This window comes from Scatophagus argus, chromosome 4, assembly GCF_020382885.2.
Source record: "Scatophagus argus isolate fScaArg1 chromosome 4, fScaArg1.pri, whole genome shotgun sequence".
Classification (NCBI taxonomy): domain Eukaryota; kingdom Metazoa; phylum Chordata; class Actinopteri; family Scatophagidae; genus Scatophagus; species Scatophagus argus.
In genome coordinates this window covers 1,440,582-1,465,705 of record NC_058496.1, presented here as the reverse complement: position 1 = coordinate 1,465,705, position 25,124 = coordinate 1,440,582, and the positions used below count along the sequence as shown (strand labels likewise).

At 46.8% G+C, this 25,124-nt stretch overlaps 1 protein-coding gene across 4 annotated transcripts; it reads right to left on the bottom strand.

The window, feature by feature from the left end:
- Positions 1-1,131: 1,131 nt before the first annotated feature.
- On the bottom strand, positions 1,132-24,286 carry LOC124057966 (fibroblast growth factor receptor 1-A-like). Of its 4 annotated transcripts, none has more exons than XM_046386698.1 (18): positions 23,622-24,286; positions 19,717-19,897; positions 14,347-14,589; positions 14,009-14,098; positions 13,069-13,241; positions 11,061-11,184; positions 9,572-9,762; positions 9,238-9,388; positions 6,311-6,501; positions 5,886-6,031; positions 5,652-5,773; positions 5,123-5,233; positions 4,179-4,369; positions 3,947-4,069; positions 3,729-3,799; positions 3,407-3,544; positions 2,500-2,605; positions 1,132-2,412 (listed from the first exon to the last, which is right to left on the bottom strand). In XM_046386698.1, the coding sequence occupies exons 2-18, from the start codon at positions 19,868-19,870 to the stop codon at positions 2,236-2,238; spliced, it is 2,502 nt and encodes an 833-aa protein (XP_046242654.1). In that variant the 5' UTR covers positions 19,871-19,897; positions 23,622-24,286; the 3' UTR covers positions 1,132-2,235. The 4 variants fall into 4 exon arrangements, with proteins under 4 accessions (XP_046242654.1, XP_046242653.1, XP_046242655.1 ...); XM_046386697.1 differs by having other exon boundaries at positions 6,305-6,501; positions 23,622-24,285; XM_046386699.1 differs by lacking the exon at positions 9,238-9,388 and adding an exon at positions 8,316-8,460 and having other exon boundaries at positions 6,305-6,501; positions 23,622-24,281.
- Positions 24,287-25,124: the final 838 nt, after the last annotated feature.

Sequence of the window (25,124 nt, the reverse complement as noted above, 5' to 3'; positions counted from 1 at the left end):
GTCCCAGTTACTGAGTAATGCTCGGATTGGCTAAAATTCCAGTATTCCCACATCAATTTACATTCTCCCATCAGTCATTAGACAGTAATTTCTCTGACAAAAACAGGCCTTAGTGGCTCCTTCTTCTTTCATCTCAGTGATGAGAAAACATTTAACTAGGCACCGTCACATTGCCCAGTCATAACAGCCCACAACAGACACCTTCCCCTGTGTGTCCGTGTCAGAGCAACATAAAGACACCAGCGGAGGACTGACGGCTTAACTGTTGCTCTGCTGGACGACAGCTTTGCTTCGCCCAACTCTTCTCGTGCCATCTGTCAGAAGTGATAACAGCTTCCACCTAATGACACCTCCGCTCCATTAGCAGGTTATAAAGCGAGGCCTCACCTGTCCTTTCTATCCTGAAACAGAGCTCTTCATCATCACCTCAACCACAGCACAGATGAGACTTTTTTATTACCCTCCCGTTTCCAGGAGTGGGTGATATTTTCTCCCCAAAACAATAAAATCATGTGCTGGTGGAAGTCTGCAGGTAAGGCAAGACATGACCTTGTATCTGTGCATATGTTGGTGTTCACTTACAAATCCCAGCAGCTTGAATTCATATAACTGTTCAGAGAGTAACACGGATCTTCTGCCTATTAACAAATTACCTCTGCTGTAATACAGTATGCACAGAAGGCTAACTGCTCTGACCTGAGCTGTAAGAGCCATCTTTTAAAAAAGGTCGAGAGCCAGTCGCACTCGGTGGCTCATTTTAGCCTGTTGCGTGGAGACTGCAGTCCAGGCGATGCATCAGCCAGTGGCAGGAAGCCAGAGCCAGACACGGGCATCAAGGTTGGTGTGGCTGATGGATGGAGGTGTAGCACCAGCACTTGCCAAGCCATTCCCACACGGCCATAAATTTCATGTTTACTGCCGGCTGTGGCTCCCTGCGCTCGCCAACATTTCTTCTGATGTCAGCAACACATTTTCATATCTAATCAGCCCCCAGCAACCCATGTTAAATGGCCGGGGGATTGAAGTAGCCATCGTTCCATCTCTGTAAACAAGATTTACAACACAAACTAAAATATCGATATTTATAGACCCCTTCATGGAGTCGGGTTCAAACGCTGAAAGCTTCAGGGGTTTGTTTTTCGATAGCATTTTATTTAATGTAATCCTTTAACGATGACATACGTGTTCTGCGACCCTTCGTCAAAAGTTATATGGCAGCAACTCCTGTTAAAGCATTTACAGCAGGAGATAAGTTCATCACATGGAAGGCACGCACAGTCAAGTGCATGATGTTGACTGAAGCTCGGTGTACAACCAGGTATATTTACAAGTGTGAGAACATCCTGGAAGGAGATGAACAGAATGAGATAAAACTTTCCATACACACATACACACACACACACACACACACACACACACACACACACACAGCATCCACCCACACACACACACACACACACACTTCTAACATTTTCATGAATCCATTTCTTTTGACGGAGAGAAACCCCAAACACTGAGTTACACTGTTCTGCAGGTTGTGTTATGAAAAGCATTTTACAGTTAAAAAACAGAAGAACCCAGTATATATATTTTCCACTGATGATTATGCAGTAAATTTAGGGGAATCAAAGCTGTGATACAGCGAAAACAACTGGCCACGTAATCCTCAGCAATTTTAAAGATATTCTCGTGTAACAACTGCCCCTACAGACTATATTAAAAAAAATGGATCAAACAAAACCATCCTTGTACAAAAGAAAATAAATCAATGGTAATAAAAATAAGAGTACGATGTAAATATATATTCATATTTATAATTTTCTAACTGTATTTACAAGAAGATGATGCAGTGGATCACGGTGCTGCATGTCCCTTGGCAGTATAGATTTGGTCGGAAAACGCTGGAGGGACAAACGGAACAAACAGAAACCCGACAGAACCGCCGTCAGTCCTTTTGGTTCTCCTGAAACGTGAAATGCCCAAACTGGAAAGAAGAAGAGTGGAAGTCTGCTCTTTTTTCTGCCACTCCTGTTAATACAAAGTGCCCCACAAACATCGTCACCACCAAGAACCGGGAAACTTCAGTCCACGTGATCCGACAAGTTCTACGAGATGTCCTCCTTTCTCACAGAGCACCAGTGTCCTTTAGCTTCATCTCTGGGAATGTGAGGACGAGTCCAACCCCGTGAGGCAGGGAGCCGAGGAAGCGTCCAATGTTCGAACAGAGGCGAGGTATCAGCGTTTCTTAATGGCTGCCCCGTTGGAGTGGGGAGGGAACTTTGGCAGACAGGGCTCTTCAGCTCCGGCATCATGGGAGAAGACCGAGTCCTCGCCCGAGGAGCAGGTGGAGCTGCGGGTGTCGGGGTAGCTCGGGGAATATTGATCCAGAGGCACTGACAGCTCCAGATACTCCTGTGGGCACAGGGGGGGAGAAAAATCAACATTTCACTTCCAAAGCAAACGTGTGCTTCCTCCATGTGCGATGAGGAGAGGACTGACCTGGTTGGACGTCATGGCCAGACAGCGATCTAGATCCTCTACCAGCTGTTTGAACGTGGGCCTCTGAGAGGGCACAGCGTGCCAGCAGTCCCTCATCATCATATACCTGCAGAGGTGAGGAGAATCACAGATGAGCGCTCGAGATTATGCAGTCAAACCTCTGAGAAGTCACTCCTAAAAACTACTGAGTGGGGAGAAGTCTGCTGCAGCTGGAAGGTCCCTCAGCCTCTCAGAGTCTCATTTCATCACACATGGAATTTTCCTGACACACAACATCGCGGGTAAAGTAAATATTAATGCAGACTGAGACATGAGGTACAGCAGCGACTGACAGACTGAAGAGCTTTTCTTTAGTACCAAATACTTTCACTGTGTGTACACAGGCTACAAACATCTTTACAAAGTGAGCTAAACAACCAGTCCAATCAGAAAGCGAGAGCTCCACTTCCTGTCCTTTCTCAAAAGTTCTGCCACTGACACAAGCAACATCTGGTTCAGATGTGACCAAAAACAGAAAATCACAGAGAGGACTTTTCTTCAGTTGATGAGGATCCGCATCAACATGTGGACTCTCAGCATCACATCTGCAGCACAGGAGCAGGAGAACACGGCCGGAGGTGATCTACTGGACTGATTCCCAAACATGCTGGTATGAACGGTAAGTCATAAGAAATATGTAAACACATGGTCCAGGTTTACAAGTACTGGACTTCCCCTTTAACTAGCTTCACACGTTAGACATTCAGCACCGTTAGAACAAAGAGAAGCAGAATCACTGGTTTCATTTCACAGTCTCACAAAACTTGCTACAAAAACTGATTTCATGAGGACATCTTAAAGACGACTACAAAGCATGCGGTCATGTTGTCCCATGTCATCAGTTCAGGCAGCGACAAAGTTTCCTTACAGCTCGTGAGTGCACGTCGAGGGCTTGTCCATCCGGTGACCTTCCTTCAGCAGCTTGAACAGCTCTTCCACCGGGACGCCGGGATACGGAGAGCCTCCCAGGGTGAAGATCTCCCAAAGCAGCACCCCGAATGACCAGCTGCACACACAAACAGACAGGAGTGTCTCCAGTTTCTTTTTTTTCCAACCTTTTGATCAACTTTTTATTTTTTATTAGCAGTATATATATTTTTACATACACATACTGAATTTAACCAACACCAAATGCTCTCGTCGCATTACATCAAGGCTGGTCGGGAAAAGAAACAACACGTGATACTCACACATCGCTCTGGTGCGTGTATATCCGGTCAAACAGGGCCTCGGGAGCCATCCACTTAACGGGTAACCGACCCTGAGGAAAAGGATTGCATGTTAGCAACTGTGCTAGAGCTCCTCCTCCTCCTCAGACGCTCCCTGGCCAGCTGCAGTTTGACACATCAGATTCCCTACATGTTCTCTCATGTGTGAATATCGTCAAACATATGACGAGAACACTCACGTTTGTGGTCTTCTTATAGTAATCAATGTGGTGGATATCTCTCGCCAGGCCAAAGTCGGCTATTTTCATCACGTTGTCCTCCGTTACCAATACATTTCGAGCGGCGAGATCTCTGTGGATGCACTGGAAGAATATAAACGGATGTCACTGAACCAAAGTCCACAAACACAAGACCTAACTTGTTGAGAACATTCAGTAACGTGGTCATAAGCAGCTGGGCGGCTGTGGTTACCTTTTTGGAGGCCAGATACTCCATGCCTCGGGCCACCTGGAAAGCACAAGACACCAGGTCTTTGATCGACATGTTCTCCACGGGAACCTGGTCTGGATTGTAGCAGTACTCCATGCCTGGTGGGCGCCGGGCTCGCAGGTACTCCCGCAGGTTACCCTTGGAGGCGTACTCTACTATCACATACAGAGGACCTAAAGGGAACACACAGAAGAATCTTCAGTATTAAATACCTGACCTGGAGCAGAACATTTTAAACTGACACCTGAGGATTGTTTTACAAACACAAAAGACTGCAGGACAGAAACGACTAAAGAAAAAGAACGGCAACAAAACGACCACTTCTGTTGTCGTGTTCTGTATTTACAGCACGTTTCTCTAAGGTGTTGTCAGTCTGATGAAGAGGTTTTCCAATAGCACCCATCCATCCATTTTCTACACCGCTTGTCCGTCAGGGTCGCGGGGGGGCTGGAGCCTATGACTGACTGACTACGGGCGAGAGGCGGGGTTCACCCTGGACTGGTTACCAGTCAATCGCAGGGGTTTTCCAATAACAGCAAAGTACAAAAGCACAGTATGGCACATAGATCCAACAGTGATAACCAAGTAAATGAACAAACTGGCAGAGAGATGCTAGAAATGCTTTGAGGTTGACAGATAAATCCAAACGAGGTGGTGAATAAAGCGAACAAAGAGCTCAGTGTTTCAGTGCGGAAGCTGCAGGGTCAGCTCACGCTGGCATCTTTTGGTTTTCCGTCAGGAGTGATCGGACAGAAAAGGCAGCAGCCAAACTGTGAGCTCGGAAGCTGCTGTCAGAATCGTTTATTCATGCAGTTCTACACACCTTTCAGAGTCAGAGACAACAGACAGTGTGTGTGTGTGTGTGTGTGTGTGTGTGTGTGTGTGTGTGGCAGGTCAGTAGCAGAGCCCCATCTGTCAGGTCTTACCATCCTGTGTGCAGGCTCCCAGCAGATTAATGATGTTCTTGTGCTTCCCGATGATCTTCATCATCTCCATCTCTGAAATCAGGTCCGACAGGTCTTTCTCTGTGGCGTCAGCTACAGGGCAAGTCAAACAGATCATATTAAGGCAATTAGTCCAAGTTCTGTTGGTGAAAGGGCCCAAAAGGCCTCACCGTCAACACCTTGCACAGTGTGGAGTCAGGCTGGCATTTGTCTTGGCGAACGCTCCCCAGGGAAAGGCACTTAAAGTATGAGACAATAAATGCTGCTTTCCCCACATCCTCACTCCTCCGTGCAGTTTAATGAACATTGTTTTATATGGGATGTCTGGGGTTCTCATAAATTTTTACTCTGCTCTCCTTTTTGAACGGTGGCTGGGATCCAATGGTGTCTCTTAATATCTGCTCATCGCAGGTTTTCTTGTCCCTGAAGCCTGGACTGCAGGCTGCTCCTGAATCCATCACTGCTTTCCTGAAAGTCTACTGTAAGCACGACAAAAGAAGAGCCAACTTACATTTCAACATTTTCACCGCAACCTTGGTGACCCGGTTTGGCTTCTCCTTGTCGAGCCCCAGCGCCTCTCCCATCACCACCTGACCGAAGCAGCCTTCGCCCAGCGGCTTCCCAAGAACAAGCCTGCGAGGGGAGGAGATACGTGAGGTCAACACTCAGTGGGGGTTAACTCTGTATAATCTCTGTGTGGTGTGACCTTGTTCCCTTTAATAAGGAACAAAGTGCAGGATGTTACCTGTCCCGGGGAAGCTCCCAGCGGGGATCCTGGGGCAGTTCATACTCAGACACCCCGGAAAGCATTGGAGATCCGCTGGAGGAGAGGCGGGAGGGACGAACCAGCATCACTCCAGAGTGGATAGAGGAGCTCGAGTCCACGGACACCTGAGGTAAGGAGGACTGACATTACTCCCCTCATAGTGGAACAGACACCAGTTAACAGTGACCTCACAGGACAGAAAGCAGCAACACCTCTCAGGTGTGAGGGAAAACCCACACATTCACGCTTACCTGTCCGCATGCTTTTAGTTCTGTTAGAGTGAACTCTGTGGAGCCAAATACACTGCAGATCTTTGACTTTACAGCGAATCAAATGTGGAGAGAGAGCGGCTGACGAGATGAAAAGGTATAAATATTCCAAACCCCCTATCTACTTTCTGTTACCTGTCTGCGCAGGGGGATGCTTTTGGCCAGCTTGTGGACGGCCAGCTGACTGTTGAAGTCGCTCTTCTTGGAGGAGGTGCGAATCTTCACGATGATTGCGATGGCGATCATGACAGCGATGAAGAAGAAGCCCACGCAGTAGATGACAACCTCCAGGTAGATGTGGTTGGCTGGAGGATAGTGTGGGACAGCTGGATGGAGGAAGGCGGGGGGAGGGGTGAAATTAAACTACCACAGCACGTCTGATTTTTAGACCCAAACACACCAAACATGCTTTCAGTCACACAAAGTGGTCACGCAAACACACACCTAAAAACCAGAGCCTTTGACAGACGGACTGAAACAACAGGTTTCACTCTACATTTAACAAATTGCTTGTTTCAGATAATCCAGATTTTTGTTGTAAAAGCAGTAAATACAGCATGTTATCAGAGTGTAACAGCAGCCAAAGGATCTGACTTTTAGACTGAGCAGCAACACATCATTTCTCACATCCAACACGTCTGCCTGTAGGCGTGGAAACAAGCGGCACACGACAAAGCATGAGCTCAGTGCATCAACATAATACCAAATTCTGACTATTTCAAATGTAATTTTTAACAGGTTGTGTGTTGGTGCTGGTAATACATTTTTGCTTGTTTTTTTGTTTCGTTTTTTAGGAGAAGAACATATTTATGTGTTAAAAAAAAAAAAAAAAAAAAAAATCCAATTCAGATCTTGTTTTTTTCCTCCCATTCAGTGAAAACACCAACATTCAATTCATACCAATCGTAGAGGCGTAACGGAAATCGAAAGCTCTGCGCAGACCTCTGCTTGGGATGTGGCGTCAGTGCGGCGACTGAATCTGCTACAGGATTATGAAATGACTTGATTATGAATTAACTTCCATAGCTGGTGCATTTCTTTCTCACTGGGTGACTACTGGCTACTTTTAAAACGCAGCGAATTTGTGGTCATTAACATAAACCGATGAATTTTCTTCCTTTATCTTTTCTCACATGCAGCCATCAGTCAGGACATCCAGCTCCCAAATCTGAACCTAAGAGTCTGTGTGCTGGTTGGGTAAACTACATTATCATTATCACTGTTCCGTGAACGCGACACACACGTTTCCATTCGTCAAGTTTTACCATCCAGTTGGTCCTGCTGTAACGGACGCTCAGCCTGGATGTCACAAAGCTGTCACAGGTCATCGCAATGTCGAGAACTGCTTTTCAATTTCTCTCAAGACAGAACTGTGACGCTGTGCTGGAAACACCAGATGTAGAACATTTCATCCCAAACCGAGCTGCCGCAGAGCCCGACGTGTGCCGTTACGCCCCTAACCAACACCAGCAACACAAGTGAGCCGCACTTGTGTGAAGAGGCTGACTGACAAGCAGCTTGATAATTGGACAAATGCCGATTCCAGCCCTCAGGAATGAGACACGTCCACTACGACGAGCCAATTATCAAAGCCAGCCGCTGTGCTCACAGCAGGAAATGACACCAGGAATACGTGTCATTTGTAAGCGCTCGTCAGAGAAGATCAGCTTTACACCAAATCAAACGCAAACAGCAGATAAAGAGCAGAGAGGCAGAGAGAGTTCAAAGTGAAATCTGATCAGAGCTGCCAAACAACCCGTCTGTGAATGTGAAGTTCCACCTGGCTGAGGCCATTACGTACACTTTCATGAGTTTTCAAAATGCTACTGGCCTGTTTTCATCTTCTTCGCCATGAGCACACAGCTCTTCAGGTTGTTTGGCATTTCTGGATTTCATTTTAGAAACAGCAGAGCATGGCCCTCGCTCTCCCATCCAGAGAGTCGAGATGGAGCAGGAGCCATGCTGAGCGCAGACAGGGAGAGTTTTAGTACTTGTAACTTGCCTCGGCTTCCTCTCACATTTTTCAGCAGAACTAGAGTCAGAAAAGACCCTTTTCTGGCAAATGTGAGGGTGGACAACCAGGCGTGGGGTTGGAAACTGGAGAAAGGGAAATGTAGGCAAGAGACAGAACCACTGATACCTTCAAAAACGGTCAACCATGCAGAGTGATGAGAGAACCCGATAGAATTGCCCGCCAAGCAGGTATACTCCCCAGCGTCATCAAAAGACACATTTCTCAGTTGGAGGACTTCCATTTCCTTGTCCGTGGTGTTAAGGCCAGCGGTCTAGAAAAATAACAAAGGAAGCAGACCCAACAAGAGGCCCAAGAGGGGAAAAGGAACCATGAGTGAAGGACTCTGAAAGAAGAGGATGGAGGAGCGTTCTCCTCCGCCATCCAACACCACCTGCCCCCAAAAGTCCCACCAAGAGCCCCTGCAGAGGACTCTGTCACAAAGAGCCTCCAGTTTCTGTTAGTGGAGGAGCTGGTTAGGTTGAGTCTGCACTGCTGGACCCCACACTGGGCCACCCCATCACCACATCAGATACCTGTCTCATCTCTGCATGCAGGAGATGGGCAACATGGAAAACGCCACAGCAGAACAGGACACACTCACTCTCACACAAACTATGTGGGCATTAGACAAACAGCAGGAGGTCTGGGGAACGTAGGTAAGCAGGAGGAGGACAGCTGGAAAAAAACAAAGAGGAGAGGGAGAGCCTGTGAGGCGTGCATGGAGGACTTTGAAGGGCAAAGGAGCGAGAGTAATAGAAGAAGATGGCAAGAGAGGCCCTTATTAGGAGGGCACAGCACAGGCATGGGGCAGGAACGAGAATGGGTCCGACATAAACCAGAGACTAAACACTTTCAACTGTTCTGCTGGGAATTTTCCATAGCGTCATTTACAGTCAGGAGCACTGAGGCAGGAGAGAGGGAGGGAGAAACGGAGGGAGGGAGGAGAGAAACAGCTGAAGTTGTCTCGAGCCAAACGGCCCTAGTTTTTCCCGGTGGTCCTAGAAGCGCCTCCACTGTGCTGTCGCCGTTACTGCTGCGTGGTGGTTACCTGTGGGCTCATATCTGGTGACAGTCAGCCAGGCCGACTGATTGGCCTCTCCTATATAATTGGACACTTTACATATATACTCTCCGCTCTCCTCCTCAGTCACATTGTAGAGGGTCAGCACCTGAGCGTCCGAGCTATTGACCCCAGAATGCTGGAAATAAAAAGACGTCATGTGCAGCACAGAAACAAGAGCAGGAGAAGTCACGATAAGCAACTGAGGGTTACGTTCATCAGAGATATGACAACAAAGTAATGTTTTACGTTTTCCTCTTCATCATTCCAGAAGGATTTTTATGTTGTTGTTGCAACAGGATTGGTCACAGCGAGCTCCTACCTTGAGGACGCGGACGTACGGTAACCCATCAGGGCCAACTCGGCTCCCGTTGACCTCGATGTGCTTCAGCCACTGGATGTGAGGCTGAGGGTCGCTGAACACCTTGCACTCAAACTCCACGTCGCTGCCCACCACCGCGGTGCGATTAGCTGGCAGGCCGGCCTGCAGGATCGGCCTGTGGGGAGAGCGCTCTGCAGCACGGGAAGCAAACACACAATATCAAAGGCAAAACCTACAACAAGTCATGGTTTTGTTATAATATAGAACTTAGAATTTGTATAATGTGATCTGACACTGTAATCTCACTAGTTACGGACTATAATTTCACTTATGGAGAACTAAAGCAACTCTATTCTGCTCACAGGATTATTATTAGCCACAAAAGCTGGGCGAGGCGTTCGACCTGGAGCCGTCACTGTGAAATACAATCTTCTGCAGCTCCAGTTGGAGGACTGAAAGCGCTCTGAATTAAGTTTACAAGCCAAGCATCTGGCAGAACTGTCCAAACTTTTCTGACCAAGACGTCAGCGGGGACTAAAGTCTCCCCTCACTGCTCACGAGGGTCCAGACCTCTGCTGAGGTCAGGTGAGGCTCAGGGGACAACAGTGACGGAGGAAGTGGGACTGTGATTTATAGACGCAGCGGCGTTAGAGTGAGTCACAGAGGAGTAATCACTCCTGTCCTCTGCATGGATCCATCACTCCAGACACACAGGATTAATCTATCAGATGGCTGACAGTAAGACCCAGTTCACCCTGCACCAACACTGTGCTTTCAGGATCACATTTGATCGATTTACCAGCCGTTCTGGAGGGAGAGATTTGTAAAATTGATCCGACACGGCACAAGTGATTCAGCTAGAGACTCATGAATATTCATCAGGCAGGCAAGATTCCTTATAAAAAGGTACTTAAAACACACCGAAGTCTGTTCCCAGTCCAGTATTGTGCTGCTTTTCCCTTGAATTATTTCATTTTATTTTTAGTAATAAGCAGAACAATCCAGAATGAATAATAATCATTAGCTTCAGTCCTGAGCTCAACCAACTCCAACAGTAAAATCCTGCTGCTGTACATCAATGCAGGAGTGACATTCAGCTGATCTGAGGTCAGACAGAGCAGGACCACAGTCACAGGGGACACTTTACCGCAGTACTCTGAATACTTTAAGTATATTTTCCCAATTATGCTCACATACTTTTATGTAACATTCTACATGCAGGACTTTTACTTGTGAAAGAGTACTTGTACAGTGTGGTATTAGTGGTATTAGTTTGTGCAGCACATGTCAGAAAATTTACTTTTGTCTTTTGTGTATCCATTGGGGTTGAAACGCTGAGACAAAAGTGACAAAAACTTTAGAGCAGTTTCACCCACCACAGTTTATTGTTGTTTAACTTTTCATGGCGGCGTTATCAGATCGGTACATGTACAGGTGTCAGGATCAGGAAGGATCAAATGGTATCAGAACATCTGATACCGACACTTACCGACTACGTCGAGCTGGTACGTGTGATTGATGCTGCCGTACTCGTTTTCCACCACACAGGTATAGTTCCCCTTGTCAGAGGGGACCACAGACTCCATGATGATGGTCCACACATGTTCACGGACCTAAAAGTTTGGGAAGAAGCCAGAGTTACAGGAGCTGGTGTGCCAAACAGGATGTTATAACCAACAATGAAAACAACTCCGTCCAGATGGAACCTCTGCTCACGGTCAAATATGTTGTGTTTGCTCAGTTAAGCTCCAGTCCACAACACAAATGGCAGGAATAAGCACAACAACACTTAAGATCTCTTTTTGGACTTGCGAAGTTAAAGCTAAGATGCTTTTAATCAAATGTCATTAACATGAAGGAGGCCAGCAGGGAGCCCTTCGTAGTGACAGACAACCAACGATTCTGCGTTTAACGGCAAAACCCTGACAGAATTCCTTCTCCGTCTGTTTTTTCTCAATATGAATCATCATAAACTTAATTTTCTTCATTTTAAAGCAATAGCTAACAAGGTCGATGATGTGTCATGTGATGATAACAAGATAACAGACTACGCCCTCTTCCTGCGACACCACCCAGTGTTTTAATCAGCAGATCTTTGTCCTGAGACCACAGGAAAGTGGGGTACATGTTTTATAAACATCTGCCCCAACCCGTCTTATTAGCACCAACCGACGTCTGGCTCTTTTTTCCGAGACATATTATAGTTTTTCTTCCATAAATCTGCCAAGACCGGCAGTGTGTGATTAACCAACGGACCTCTGAGGCAACAGCAACATCAAACATGCATATACATGCAGACTGAGCCATACGGTGTCCCTCATTTAGCTAAAAACGTGATGAGGGAGTGCAGCTGCCTGCTGCCAGATGTGCTGTGCATGGCTTCATATACATGTGGTCTGCATTATTCCCTCCCTCCTGCACGTCTCCACGCAGACGACATGAACAATAGAAGCCCGGCCACAAAGGCAGGGAGTGTGGGAGGGATGAGAGACGTTGATGCAGGCCTTTGCACCTTGAATCAGAAAAGACAAAAAAAACAGCAGCCAGATGGTGAAGTGCCCTCCCTGCCTGCCTGCTCGCCCGCCCGCCGGGCTGGGTGGAGGACTTGGAGCAGGCAGCTGAGAGGAAACTCCTAAATATGTCCCAGCTGGGAGGGAGATAGACTGGGGAAGCACGAGACAAGGCTGGACTAGAGTCTACCTTGATGGGAAGAGCAGATGCAGGGACGGAGGAGGGTGAACGTGCACATACACCCCCCACACCTGCAACGCAACTGAAGGCAGCTACTCACAGAGAGGCAAGCCAATATGAAGCACAATATTTACAGCCTCCTCAGAAATAAAGACCTCATTATGTTGGCTGATCAGGCCGTGGGCTGACTGGCTTTCATAACTTCCTCGTGCCCAGCAGGAAATGATTGATGGCATTAATTGACGGCTGAGACTAAATCTTAAAAACAGATTAATTGTGTTCTCAGGGGTCCATTTTCATTAAATAAACCTGGTACATCACAGATCCGGTCCACACCCCTCGGCTAAGTAAATCCAGATGCTGCAGTAAACTGTCTTATCAGCCACCATAACCTCACAGGTTATCAGTCGTTAGCGTCACATATGAATTCAGCCTGCCTGGAAAAGGGAAACCGTTGACCAAAGGAGCAGTCACACCACATGTCATAAATCACAGATAAGACAGCAGTGATGGTAAATGTTCTGCTGCGTGGATGTAATTACAGAAAAGTCTGACACCCAGAATGAGGACAGCCAGCGTTTCCCTCAGGTAGGACTGCCCACCTGCAGGTATTATTACTACGACACAGCGTTCCTTTTGTGGCACTGTGGGTTTCATCTCGCATCGTTTCTCGGGTCACATGTGAACCTTCCTGCTTTTCACCTGCAGGAAGTGTTCCTTACCGCAGGGCAGGGAGGCCATGAGCTAATGTGGACATGAGCTGAGCGGGGTGTCGGGTCACACAGAAGAAGATTTTTATGTATAACCTTGAAGCCTCCGATGCGATGGTCCCTCTTGAACTCCTTTCCATTCTTGTACCATTTCAGAGTGGGAGTTGGGTTGCCGCTGGCCTGGCATCGAAACTTCACGGTCTTACTGGCTGGGACGGCGTGAAGCTTCTTCTCCATTTTTTCTGGATGAGCCCACTGTGGAGCCATTGCTAAAGACAGAAAGAAAAGTCAATTAGGGGTTTGATAACAACACTTGAGTGTTTTTGAAACTAAGTAACGTCAACCCTGTCAGCAGTGGACACAGTAATTCTGAAACATTAAAAGTGTGGCCAGACGCTGCAGTGATTTACAGGTGAGAATTTTGCTAAAGGGGCGTCTGTTTAGCCTGCTGCCATCACGACTAAACCTCTGATAAGTGCTGGAAATCGTTTGGACTTTTGGATTACATAATGCATGTCCACCCAAAAAAAGATTTCGAAATTACAGTCGCAGGACTTGGCTGCACTGGGCGGTTAAAGTCCCAAGGTTCTTGAAATAAAATCACGTTTTTTTTAAATGCTGTGGCTTTGAAATTGCCTCAGTGAAGTCACATTGTGTAAGTTTCAGGGGGAGAAGGAGCTCTGAGAGTCGTGTGTGTCGGCCGCTGGATTCTTTGTGGGCAGAAGTAGCCAGATGACAAAGTGTCTTAACTGATCCTGAGACAAATTGGAGGACATCTAAGGTTGACCACGGCGAGTCACCACAGGGACATTCCTCGCGTAAAAGCTGTCAGTGAGGCAGTGAAAACCTTCTGATTCAGAGTGAAATCACTCTCACTCACACACACACACACACACGGCAGGCCCATAACCTAATCATAAAGCTCTCAAATCATCAACCGTGACAGCGATTCCTCGCCATGTGACTCTGAGTGAGTAATGACTAATGACCATGTGTTGCAGAAGCATCAGGAACACGAGGAGAGCAGCACACTTACGAATCAGTTTTTGACTGCCCAAAAGTTTGGCTTCCTCTGACGAAGACTCTTCATCTTCATCATCGTCCTCGGATGAGGCCAGGGTATCAACTAGTGAAACAAAAAGTGATTTCATCAGCATTGTGTCAGTCATACAGCATCTTTAAGACAGCAACATCTCAGTGGGACTGTCTGACAGCATACATGAACACACACGCATTTCCTCTGCTCACTTTTCATTTGTGATGGAGGCGTTTTGAGGCCATTTCATCTGAATCATTCACTTTTACAAAGAGCAACAGAACGTGACCTGAAAAAGACCAACTGCAGATTCCTCTGAGCTGTGTCCACGACCGTACCTGTGACGTTGAAGAAGACGGTGTGGTTGGCGAAGGTGGTGCAGCTGTACAGGCCCGAGTCCGTCAGCTCCACGCTCTCGATCTCCAGCTGGCCGTTGCGGATGCGCGTGTGCTCTCCATCCACTACGGCCACGTGGTCTTTGGTCCAGTTGACGGCGTGGGGGGAGTCCCTGGCAGAGCAGCTCAGATCCAGACGGTCCCCGAGATAGAGCGTGAACTGCTCTACTGCCGTTTCCACAGAGACTGCAAAAATAAACAGCAAGACGTGGTTCTACTTCAGCAGCTCAGCGGGATAAGATAAGATAAGATGAACTTTATTGATCCACAATGGGGAAATTCAATTGTTAATAACACTCAGTGTAATTATCAACACAAGAGAGCAGTGTTTTCCTTTGGCCTGTGGAAGACTTACAAGCCTAAAAAGTCTAAATTCTCCCAAACCGACGCATGCACTGAAAGCATGGACACACACCGCTTCAATTTGTGATACTTTGTGGAGTCCAGTTGGAGGACATGTCTCGTGGTTCGTCACAGCGTAGCGGACTCTAGTGTACTTATGAATGTGGAAAGCATAGTTTCAGCTTTGGTTTTTCCATAACAAATCAGAATCAGAAATACTCATGATCACATATGCATACGAACAGTTGCAAAAGCCGGAGCACATAAATATATGAGAGCCAAAAAGTCCACTGATGTCTGATTAGGACCAAACAGCTTTGGTGCTGTTTGCCTGGTGCCGGAGTGGCTCCACGAACACACTGTCAAGTTACAAGGTGCACTCAGATTGCCTGGTAGGTCCCTGCAAAGTGGGAGGCACTGCACACCTGTTTAACTCCACCTGATTACCCATCAGCCACTGCCCTCAACACAACTGAGTCTACATTAAGTGTAAATTAAAGCAAACATTCCCAAGTTGTCAGTGCTAATTTATTCAATATTTTACTTCAGTATTGTAAAACTTCCACAGCAGCAGAGACAGGTATCCCACATGTTGACGTTACCATGGTAACACACATAGAAAGTGACTCTGCACTGGCATATGGGGGGAGTTTCACGGAGTGACACCCCGTGAACACGGCGCAGTGCGGTTTCTGAACACCATGAAAAGGACGTAGCTAATATTCAACACGCTTTACGGTTCATACTGGAATTCGTTCACAACAGGATCCCCACCAGGACTGATTCCACTCAAAGCCCACAGTATCACTGACTAATAATAAACAGTGACTGAGGGGGAACAGAATGTCTAAACGGTTCGCACAAAACGAGGTTGTATCTGCGCTGCAGACACATCAAAAAGTCCTCCAATCATACAACAGGCTCAGCAGAAAGGTCCTTCCTTGATTTCCTCCCGGCAAACCGCCTGCCTGACCTCCACCCAAATTAAATCACATCCCAAATTAGTTAAGGTCCCATCGTCAGGCAGGCAAGGAGCTACTTGGAAAATTCAATTAGTGGATTGAAGAGAGGGGAGGCGTCAGGGAGCGAGACACCTGAGCCCTCCTGTTCTAAATGACTGCATAGTCCACCACGGGGAGGGGGTAACCCAATTATGCTGACACGTTGTCCATCACAATGGTGTTTGTTTGTCTAGTTACAAAGGTAAAGATCGTCACTTGCTAACTCGCTTGACATTCTTGCCAGAAACGACACTGAGGTCCAAAGTCTGCCGATTACCTTCAGCAATGATTCATACTGGTTCTTTTCTCAATTCTTTAGCTATGAAATGTCAAAAAAAATTGTGAAAAATTTCAGTTTTACCCAGGGCCTGACATCTGAGCAGCTGAAACCCAATGTTTTGAGACAAAAAATTACTCAAATGCTTAAATCGATTATCAAAATGGTTGCTGATTATTGTTTTGTTACTGGACTGATTAAGAGTTCCAGCGTTGGTTGACGTATTTCACAAAAAAATCCCCTGTGGCAGCCCTGCAATGTCAAATCTGAGCCGTTTCACTCAACCTCCCTTCAGCTTTACAGCAAGAGAAACTGAACTCAAGATAATCAAATGCTGTAGCACCGAGTGATCCTCCAAGATAAGATTATTCCCAACTGTTCTCAGAGCACACTGTGCGTTTGTGAACGCACTTCCTCACAACAGGAAGCACATCTATACAGAACTGACTAATCCCTCCCACCATCACAACAAAGGCCTCCGAACAATAAAAGGAGAAGAGGGAGCAGGGAGAGCGGCCCAGTGAGCATGTGCACAGGAGCGAGCCGGAGAGGGCCTGCAGCGGCAGGTTCGAGTGCCAGTTGCCATGGTGACCCCACTTGGGCCTAGTAAAGGTATTTCCTGGATCACATATGTCTGACAGGCCCTTAATCCCAGCAGGAAAAGGGGGCCAGGGGGTAGGATCAACTTTCTCCTCAAAAACAAAACCAAAGGGCAGAAAGCAGAGGAGGCATTTAGCGACGGGCTGCAGCTAACCAACCTGCACACAGACTTAAACAGCAGCTCCCTCTGCACTCTGTGTGTCTGTCCCGCCACATGGAGATGCCACTGATAAGACTGTGTCAACATCCCAGCTGTTAATCTGGCTGCAGACATCATAAAACGCCCGTAAAAGCTGTAAAATGTGCTGGTTGCTTTATTGTAGACCACAGGCAGCACCATTTGGGCTCCTGCGAAAACTTACTTCAAACCGGAGTGAGAGGTGACGCAGAGTGGTCGAATCAGCCTTACTGGAGAACAGAGCTGCTATTATACTGATCAAGTCAGCACAAATAACAAACAGCCACAGTAAGTTTATTTTCAACTCTTCACGCTGACGAAGGCGCCAGGTTTCCAGCACTTCCTTTGACTTTGAGGATGTTCCATCTCAATTAATCCTCCTGCTGCTCTGGTTGGATTAGGATGGATTATTTTCGGAAAGCGGCCCACTATGGAACAGTGTTTAGTGTGCACTTCCAACCATTTGGAAAAATTGATTGACGTAGTTTAAAATCAGCCTAATTACAGAAATCGTGAAAGGAATTTTGTGGAGAAGAAAGCACCGAGGGGTTTTAAACCAGGGGAGGGGGCTCACCAGTCTGCAAAGTCAGGACCAGCTAAAAGAAAAACTTGGCACCAGTCGATGAAACCTTCTCTGGCCACAAGATAGGAAGCAATATGCAGCCTGAATGACTTGTGGGATTTCCTGCTCTCGCTGGAGTGATGGTTGAATGCAGTAAAAGCAGGGCTGGTTGAGGCCCTGTGACGGCACACAGACAGAACATGACTGAGGCGAGTCTGCTGATTTGAGTGCAGCCGAGAGAAGGGGTGGACTGATAAGAGACAAAAGGCAGGGCCGGCAGGAAGCAAGGGAACGGGACAATGCCTATTAGCAAGCCAAAAAATAAAAGTCCAGTGAGCGAGTGTCCCTCCTGAAAGCCCTCCAGTGGAGGAGCTTTTCATTCCTAAATGAGGCGCTGACAACCAGCGAGGATTAACACTCAGGAGCTACAAGGACTGCTGTGCAGTGCAAAGCTGCTCCAGTGTCATTCAAATGACTTCAGGTACATTTAGACTTTCATTAAGGCTTTAATGGCCAATCAGGAAGATGTGGATCTGGCTCCATTACTACGATCACCACTACTGCCTGCTCTGCTGCAGGCTCGCATCATTAAAAATGCTTTGCTAACACATGTTGCTGCGCTGACTGAAGTGACCCAACACAACACAGGCTCTGCTGTCCTGTTCAGCCCGATTTGTCCTCACACACAAATAACCAAAATCTCATTTCATATCCAGATAACAATTCACATAAAAACACAGCACATTTTCCATCAATTCAATGACCTGCTTATAATGTGAAGACCGTCAGACATCTTGAATGAGTGGAAACGAACGGCAAGTAGCTTGTGGCGTTATCCTTTCAGACGGCCCACTCGTCTTTTCTGCTCTCAGAGCGTCAGCTGACCGACGCTCCTCTGGGCCCCCGTCACTGTCTGAAAGGGTCTTTCTCAGGACTTTGGCAGAAGAGCCCCCCACCGAAGGGTCACTGGCTCGTCTACTCTGACTGACAGCAGAGCATCCAGTCAAACAAACCCGCTGGGGACACCATGTAAAAAACTGACATCTCACTGTCACTGCCACAAAAACACACAGCAATACTGAAAGAATTAAGACAAAAACTCAGTCAAGTTTCTGGGTCTGAGCAGGTCTGAATGGCCCTGAGGAAATTCAGTGACGTGAATATTCTTTTCTTATGTGAAATGTGAACAACACTCAACAACAAAAAGCCACAAGGCTAAGCACGAATAAGACTTGACTATTTCCATATTTTGTTTCCCAACCAGGACAAAAGGACTGCAACCAAATGCTTCTGCTGTGATTGTTTGTCGACAGCTGAAGCCATCCGTCACCCAGCAGGGAAGCGGAGGGGGGGGGGAGTGAAGCATTCCCAAGCACAAAAATCAGTGGGGGAGCGGGAGGGGAAAAGCACAGAGGCGCATAGATAGTACCTGGCCATTTGGTGATTAAGAACTGGGTGGAGAGTAAATGCATCAGACCCCCCCAACCCACCACAGTGGAAATTTATGGCTCACCTTAGAAGACAAACATTCCCCTCAGAAACTCTATCCTTGAGGATAAGGGAGGGCTCAAAGTAGCATCTTCTCTCTCCCTCCCTCCCTTTTCAAAGAAATGGGCTAATTTATAGTTTCCCTGGCAGTTAACTCCTCTCTCAGTGACAACAAATACCTTTTCATTACAAAGGAGGAGAGAAGCAGGGCCTGCTGGGTAGTGGGGCTGCCTTGGGCTACAGATGGGAGTCATTTACTCCTCCCTGTCCCACTGCCGGCTTAAACACAGCCGCACCGAGTTTATTTTAGGGCTTACAAGCCCAAGAGAGACCCTCTTGCTTAATTACTCTAATTATAATGCAGAGCTTTATCATATTCTTTTGCTGCTCTCCACTTCCGACTGCAGAGTGTAAACATCCAAACCCATCTACCCACAAGCCCAGGCAGCTATTACACTGCTGGACTCAGTCCAAGAGACACATTTTTAAGGATTCGATTTCAGTGCCTCTTTCCCCCTTTTGCACAACTTGACTCATGCAATAGCCAGACAGCCGAGCTAAATTCTTCACAGATAATCTTAAACAAAAAGCACCATTCTAGTTAGGAACAAAATAAAATCATTAAACCAAAGAATATGAATTTGAACAAATAGGGAAGGTTTCCCTGAGAGTCTGATGCAGAAACAACGCCAGGCTGCTGGAGGAAATGCTGAAGTTAGGAAGGACACAGGAGTGTGTTTAGCGTAACATTCCTGTGCTAAGAACAAAGCTGTGATTATCAAGACAAAATACCGCACCCACAACTGGGAACAAAAGCAGCCTACAAGTGAAGTTGGAGCAGCTTTAAGTCACCGAGCCATCTTACCTTCATCGGCGTTGGCAGGCCGGCACTGGGTCCTTCCAACCTGGGCGAGTAAAGCCAGAGACAGAAGGATGGTTGGCCTCATCAGCATCCTGCTGAGGGAGCTACAGCTGCTGGCTCCGCTGCCACTCGAACTCCATTCAGACCTTTGGGGCATCAGCGGCGGCTCATCCACAGCCCTGAACTTCAAGGTAAACAAAAAGAGAATAAAAGCAAATGAAAAGCACAATCACTTGAGCAATGAGAGAGAAGAAAAGACGAGCAGTCAGAATCAGGTTTGTGAGAAAGAACCAGTCACTTGGACAGTGCTGCTGGAAAACCCACTTTGATATGCAAGACATTTAAAATCTTCAAACCGGGAGAATAAACTCTCCAGTAGGGTGGATGTTTTATTTACAATCTACATGTTTGTTGACATGGAAATTCCTCTGTGGTCAAAGAAGGAGAGAATATTCTGTATGTCCAAATGGTTCAAGGTGGGTACTTGTAGCATGAAGGCCTGCTTGTACAAAAACACAGATAAGAAAGTGCAGAGCTCCGATAGCTCGAACAAACAAACAGTGGAAACATCCAGCTCGCTTCTTACTTCAACATAGCTGAAGTTACTGCACTCATCACCAAGCTTAGGATTGTGCTCTCGCACCACTGTTAGCATCCCCTCCAACACGGTGACCCTCACATGAACATCTGCTCGCATCATCGCCTCTGCAGCATCTGGCCACAGAGATTAACACTTGCCCCTAACCCCCCCACCCCCTCCTTGAGGAATTTGTTTAAGACCAAAAACTACAGCCTGTTATGTGACACCCTTGTAGGGAAAGAGAGACCGCTAGACCATCATTTCCACCCTGAGAGATCTATCACCTAACAGTTGGTTTTGGTCCCTGAGCCTAAAATGACCCCCCTGCAGCCATTTGCTCCCCTGAGCTGCCAGGAAGAGTCAAACAAATGCTGGTTTAAGGCTTTTTTAGGCCTCATCAATCTTTAAAAATCAATCAGTTGTCCCAAAGTCCATTCTGTAAAACAACAACAACAACAGCAGCAGCAGCAGGATCACGTCTGGGTCGAAGAAACCCCAACCTGGTTTACGTTTCCGCCCAAAGTCGTGTTCAGATGCAGCTGTGGTTTCCTTCAAGAGCTGAAAGTCACTGTGTTCCCCCCAAAACCAATTCAATTTCACTTTCCAAGAACAGTCCAGCGCTGCAGCAGCTGAGTCGGGTCAGAGGGGTCCCGGAGGGGGGGAGAGGCTTGGTCATCGCTGCTCTGTAAGCACTGAGTCAGAGTTTGGGAAGCCTCCAAGAAAAGTGCTTCTGTTGGCACACGGAAGGAGCCGCCGAGAGCGGCCGACCGCGTTCCCTTCGCCCTCGTCACCACGACGAGTGGCCATAACTGAGAGAGGAGGAAGTGGTTCCTTCCAAGTATGATACAACACTTTGTCATCTCCTGCACCCATGGGAGCACGAGTTAAGCATACAGTATGTCTTATTCACACACAGGACACACTCATCTCGAACCGGGGTGAGTAATGCTTTAGCAGGCCCATATTACTGGACCATATCAGATATTAGTATCAGCTAAAGAAAGTGGAGTACATGAAAAGCATATTTGATGTCCTGATTGATTTATTTTGAGTGTAGATTTTACTTGTAAATACTGTGAGAGCTGCAGCAACAAATTTACAATAAAAACAATAAAGAATTTCCCCTCTGGGATAAATAAAGGAATTCTGATTCTGAAACGGGCCAATCTACTGTTAACTCACTGCAGACATACCGAACGGTCAGAAAGCAATGAGAAATGACAGAACAGGAACGCCAAACAAGGTTTGAGTTGACTTGGAAACAGAGTTTGTTTTTATGGTGTATCTCTGCTACAATCGCTGACACATAAAGATGTCCGACGTGTCTCCGCTTCCTGTCGGTGTACAATCAAGTCAAAATACCCCTGATACGTGCACCGCCATCTTGTTGTGGTGACGTAGTGATCGGGAGGCGGTGTCGAGGTATCAACTTCCTGCCTCAGGACGTGCTTTACAGAAGCATCTCACACCTGTGAGCTCTCCACACCTGCAGTCCACTGTTGTGGCCAATCAGCAGCTAAAACGTTACCGGTTCAGGTGGATCAAATGGTTTATGTTCACCTCAAACTGGACTGGTGGTCAGACAAGCCGGCTGACAGAAAGTCTCAGCTCAAACTGTAAGACCTGCAAGACTCACATCCACAGATCTGCTGCTTCATTACTCCTTCAAGTACACTCACCTGACTTGACTTCACTGTGAAAGTCTTTATTACTAAATACTTGTTGGTGAATGTTTGAAAAGCATGAAAACACAGTCTGACCTGTGCAGGTCACATTTATCAGGAATCAATCCTGCTCATAAATGCATGAAACTAAAAGGATCAAAACGCTCTGAGGAAAATCCAGAAAGCGACTCAGCTAATAGACAGCAGCTGCTCAGAAATTAAAAAAGAAAACGCGCATCTGAAAGGATTTAAACATTCTTACTGCATTACAAAAATGTTTGGTCAAATCCAACTTGTTTTTTTTTTTTAAAGCTCTTAAGAGACACTTGACTGAAAATCTGGCAAATGCAAAAGGTTAAACTAAACAGATTAGAACACGAAAGACACATTTAGCTTCTCTCATTATACAAAGACAAAAGGTTACAGGCCTCACCCATAACACGGCCTGCACCATAATTACTGTTCACTGCCATCCATGCAGAAAATTCCTCAGCTTCCAAATCCTGGAGCCCCCATCCCAGTCCACGGTGCGGGGCATCAGACCGTTTCCCTAAGGCTACTGTTTTCACAAAAACACACTCTGTTGGGCTCTTCATCAGAGCCTCGCCGTCTGAGCCAGCGGTCCACCACCAGCACGCCGCAGAGGGATCATGAGACGAGGCTCAGATGTAAAGAAAACCCTTCTAAAGTCATCTGACGCGTACATCCAGAGTACACACAAACGTGTTTCCTGAGCGAGAGTCCAACACGCTCAGAGCGTTGGATTTCAGTTAAAGCACAAACACACACGTCCTACAGTAAACTACCAATGTGACGGCTGAGAGACTAAAGATGAACCTGAATCTGAATCCACAGCACGTTTCGTGATGGATCCACAACACTCACTTCCCTTCATGTGGTTCAGGGGGGAAACTTTCCTCCTCCTGGTGACCTCCCAGCGGATGTGCCGCCTAACCTGAGCCGTCCATCTTCTCCCTCTTCCTCTCCATCATAACATTTAGAGGTTTACACGAGTCCAGACCCGGACCTTCATGGCCCTTGATTTGAAAGAATCTCTGCTGGTTATGTTTGATGGGTCTAAGCCCGTGACATGCACACATTAAGTACAGACAGATAAGGTGACGAGGATCGTTTTTCACAACTGACAGCACTACTGCAACCATGAATCACGGGGCGACAAAGAAGGTCTGAGAAAGCTGTGGACCCACGAAGCCAAAGCTCGCTGTTTAAGGCCATCATGTGCACTTTAAAACCCCGCCAGGCTTCACTCTGATGTGGGCAGTTGATTCAAGTTAATGATCTGATCTGATTAAAGGCGCCTGCTGTGACTCTGGACAGAAAACCGGAGCAGTTTTTAACAGGACTGCAGGAAACATTTGGGGCCTCCTGGAGGTGTTGATACGCATCAAACACCCCCACCCCAAAGAAAGCAAAACACGGAGGCAAACAGAGCCACAAATAACAGAGCAGAAGAAACATTTTTCAAAGAAAAACAGGTGGTTGAACGTCAGAAGTGAAACAGCCGCTTGAGCCAAAATTCTTAAAACATGATGTTCATCAGTGAGGTCTAAAATCATTAAAGCTGGGATCAAAGCTGAGCCCGTCAGCAGTAAACACGCAGAGAGGTGAAGCTGAATCAGAGAGTGGAGGAATAGTAATCTCACCTTACTGCCGGGGGGGCCGTGAAGCAGCCACAGACGGCCAGATAACAAGACTCCTGAGCCGAGATTAGATGCACAAAAACGTCCCGGGGAAAAAAGGACAACAGTAAATCCAGATTTCCAACGTGTGGCCCGTTAACGAAGCTCACTCACTCCACGCTATCAGCGTTTGGCTAACAAGTCTGCGCATTTTTTTTGCCAAACTTGTGAGGCTGAGGAGGAGAAGAAGAATGCGCGTCCGCCACGACGAAAAACCCCCAAAAATCAAAAGAGCGGACAGAAGAAAAGTTAGCTTTTTATTTTAACGTTGGGCTCTCGTCTCTCCTTTTCGACGGGCTCCTTGTATCTCACCTAGCTGACCTAAGCGAGTCCGAGTGCAGTCCGTGCGGCAGGCTACTTTCTGGTAGTCCCTTTATCCCAAAACGTCTCGACCGCGATGGAAAGTCCGCTCACCTCCGAAAACTGCGTCCTAAAGTTCTTCAACTCGCCCTAACAAAATATCCGAAAACGAGATGTCGCTGGGAGCTGTATTTTTTACAAAAGACGGGTACTCAAACGAATCCCTGAAAGTCTTCGGATCATTCCTGGCGGAGAAACGCTTAAACAACGAGAGAGTCCGGGCTGCTCCAAACCTCCCCCCTTAAATCTGAGAATATGCGCATCCTCCGGACCAACGTCAAGATGGCGGCAGTAAGAGAGACAACTTCCGGTGCCTGGTTCTAAAATAAAAGCTAACGTGAATAACACTTGGCAAAATGGACAATTGTCTCGATAATTTTTTTGGACAGAAACGACTATAGATGACTAACTAATTAATTGTGCCTTGTTAAACATTATGTATAGCCCGCATTCTTTAACACTTGATGCTTCCTCACGTCTAAAACACTTTTTTTGACTATTTGGCCATTCAACATGGAAGACAGAAAGTCAAAACACGGAGAGTTATTTTGTGATTTTGTTTCTATAAACTGTAGTCACAAAAATGTTTTCTTCTTGTTTGACTTAGTTGAAATCGAGTTTACACAGGAATGTCTGTGTGTTAATGAGAGGATCATGAAGGCAGGGATTTTCAAAAGTGCTTCATCTTGACACAGTATATTCACTCCATATTCAGTGCATCACATAGTTTAATTTTATGTTGTTGTCTTTTTTTTGTTTGTTTGGCTCCAAAAGACGTTTGGCGTGTGTGACGAAGGTGTGGCTATTATTCTGAATGCCACCCAGCCGGAAGTCCCACAGTATTCATGCTGTTACTTTGCAGCTCGACGTAGGTTGAGCCGGGCTGGTGGAAACCTGGCTCCCCCTGCCATCCACAGCACCCCTCCTGCAGAGCTCCACCAGCTCTCCACACCGCGCTCTTTGCATTGTGGGATTGGAGACGTACACAACACAGCGGCTAATACTGTGATTAGAAATAATTATAGTACTGCTGCGTTACATTCCATCGTGTTTATACTCAACACATACTCACTGCGAACACCTGAAATACACACACAAAAGTGCAAA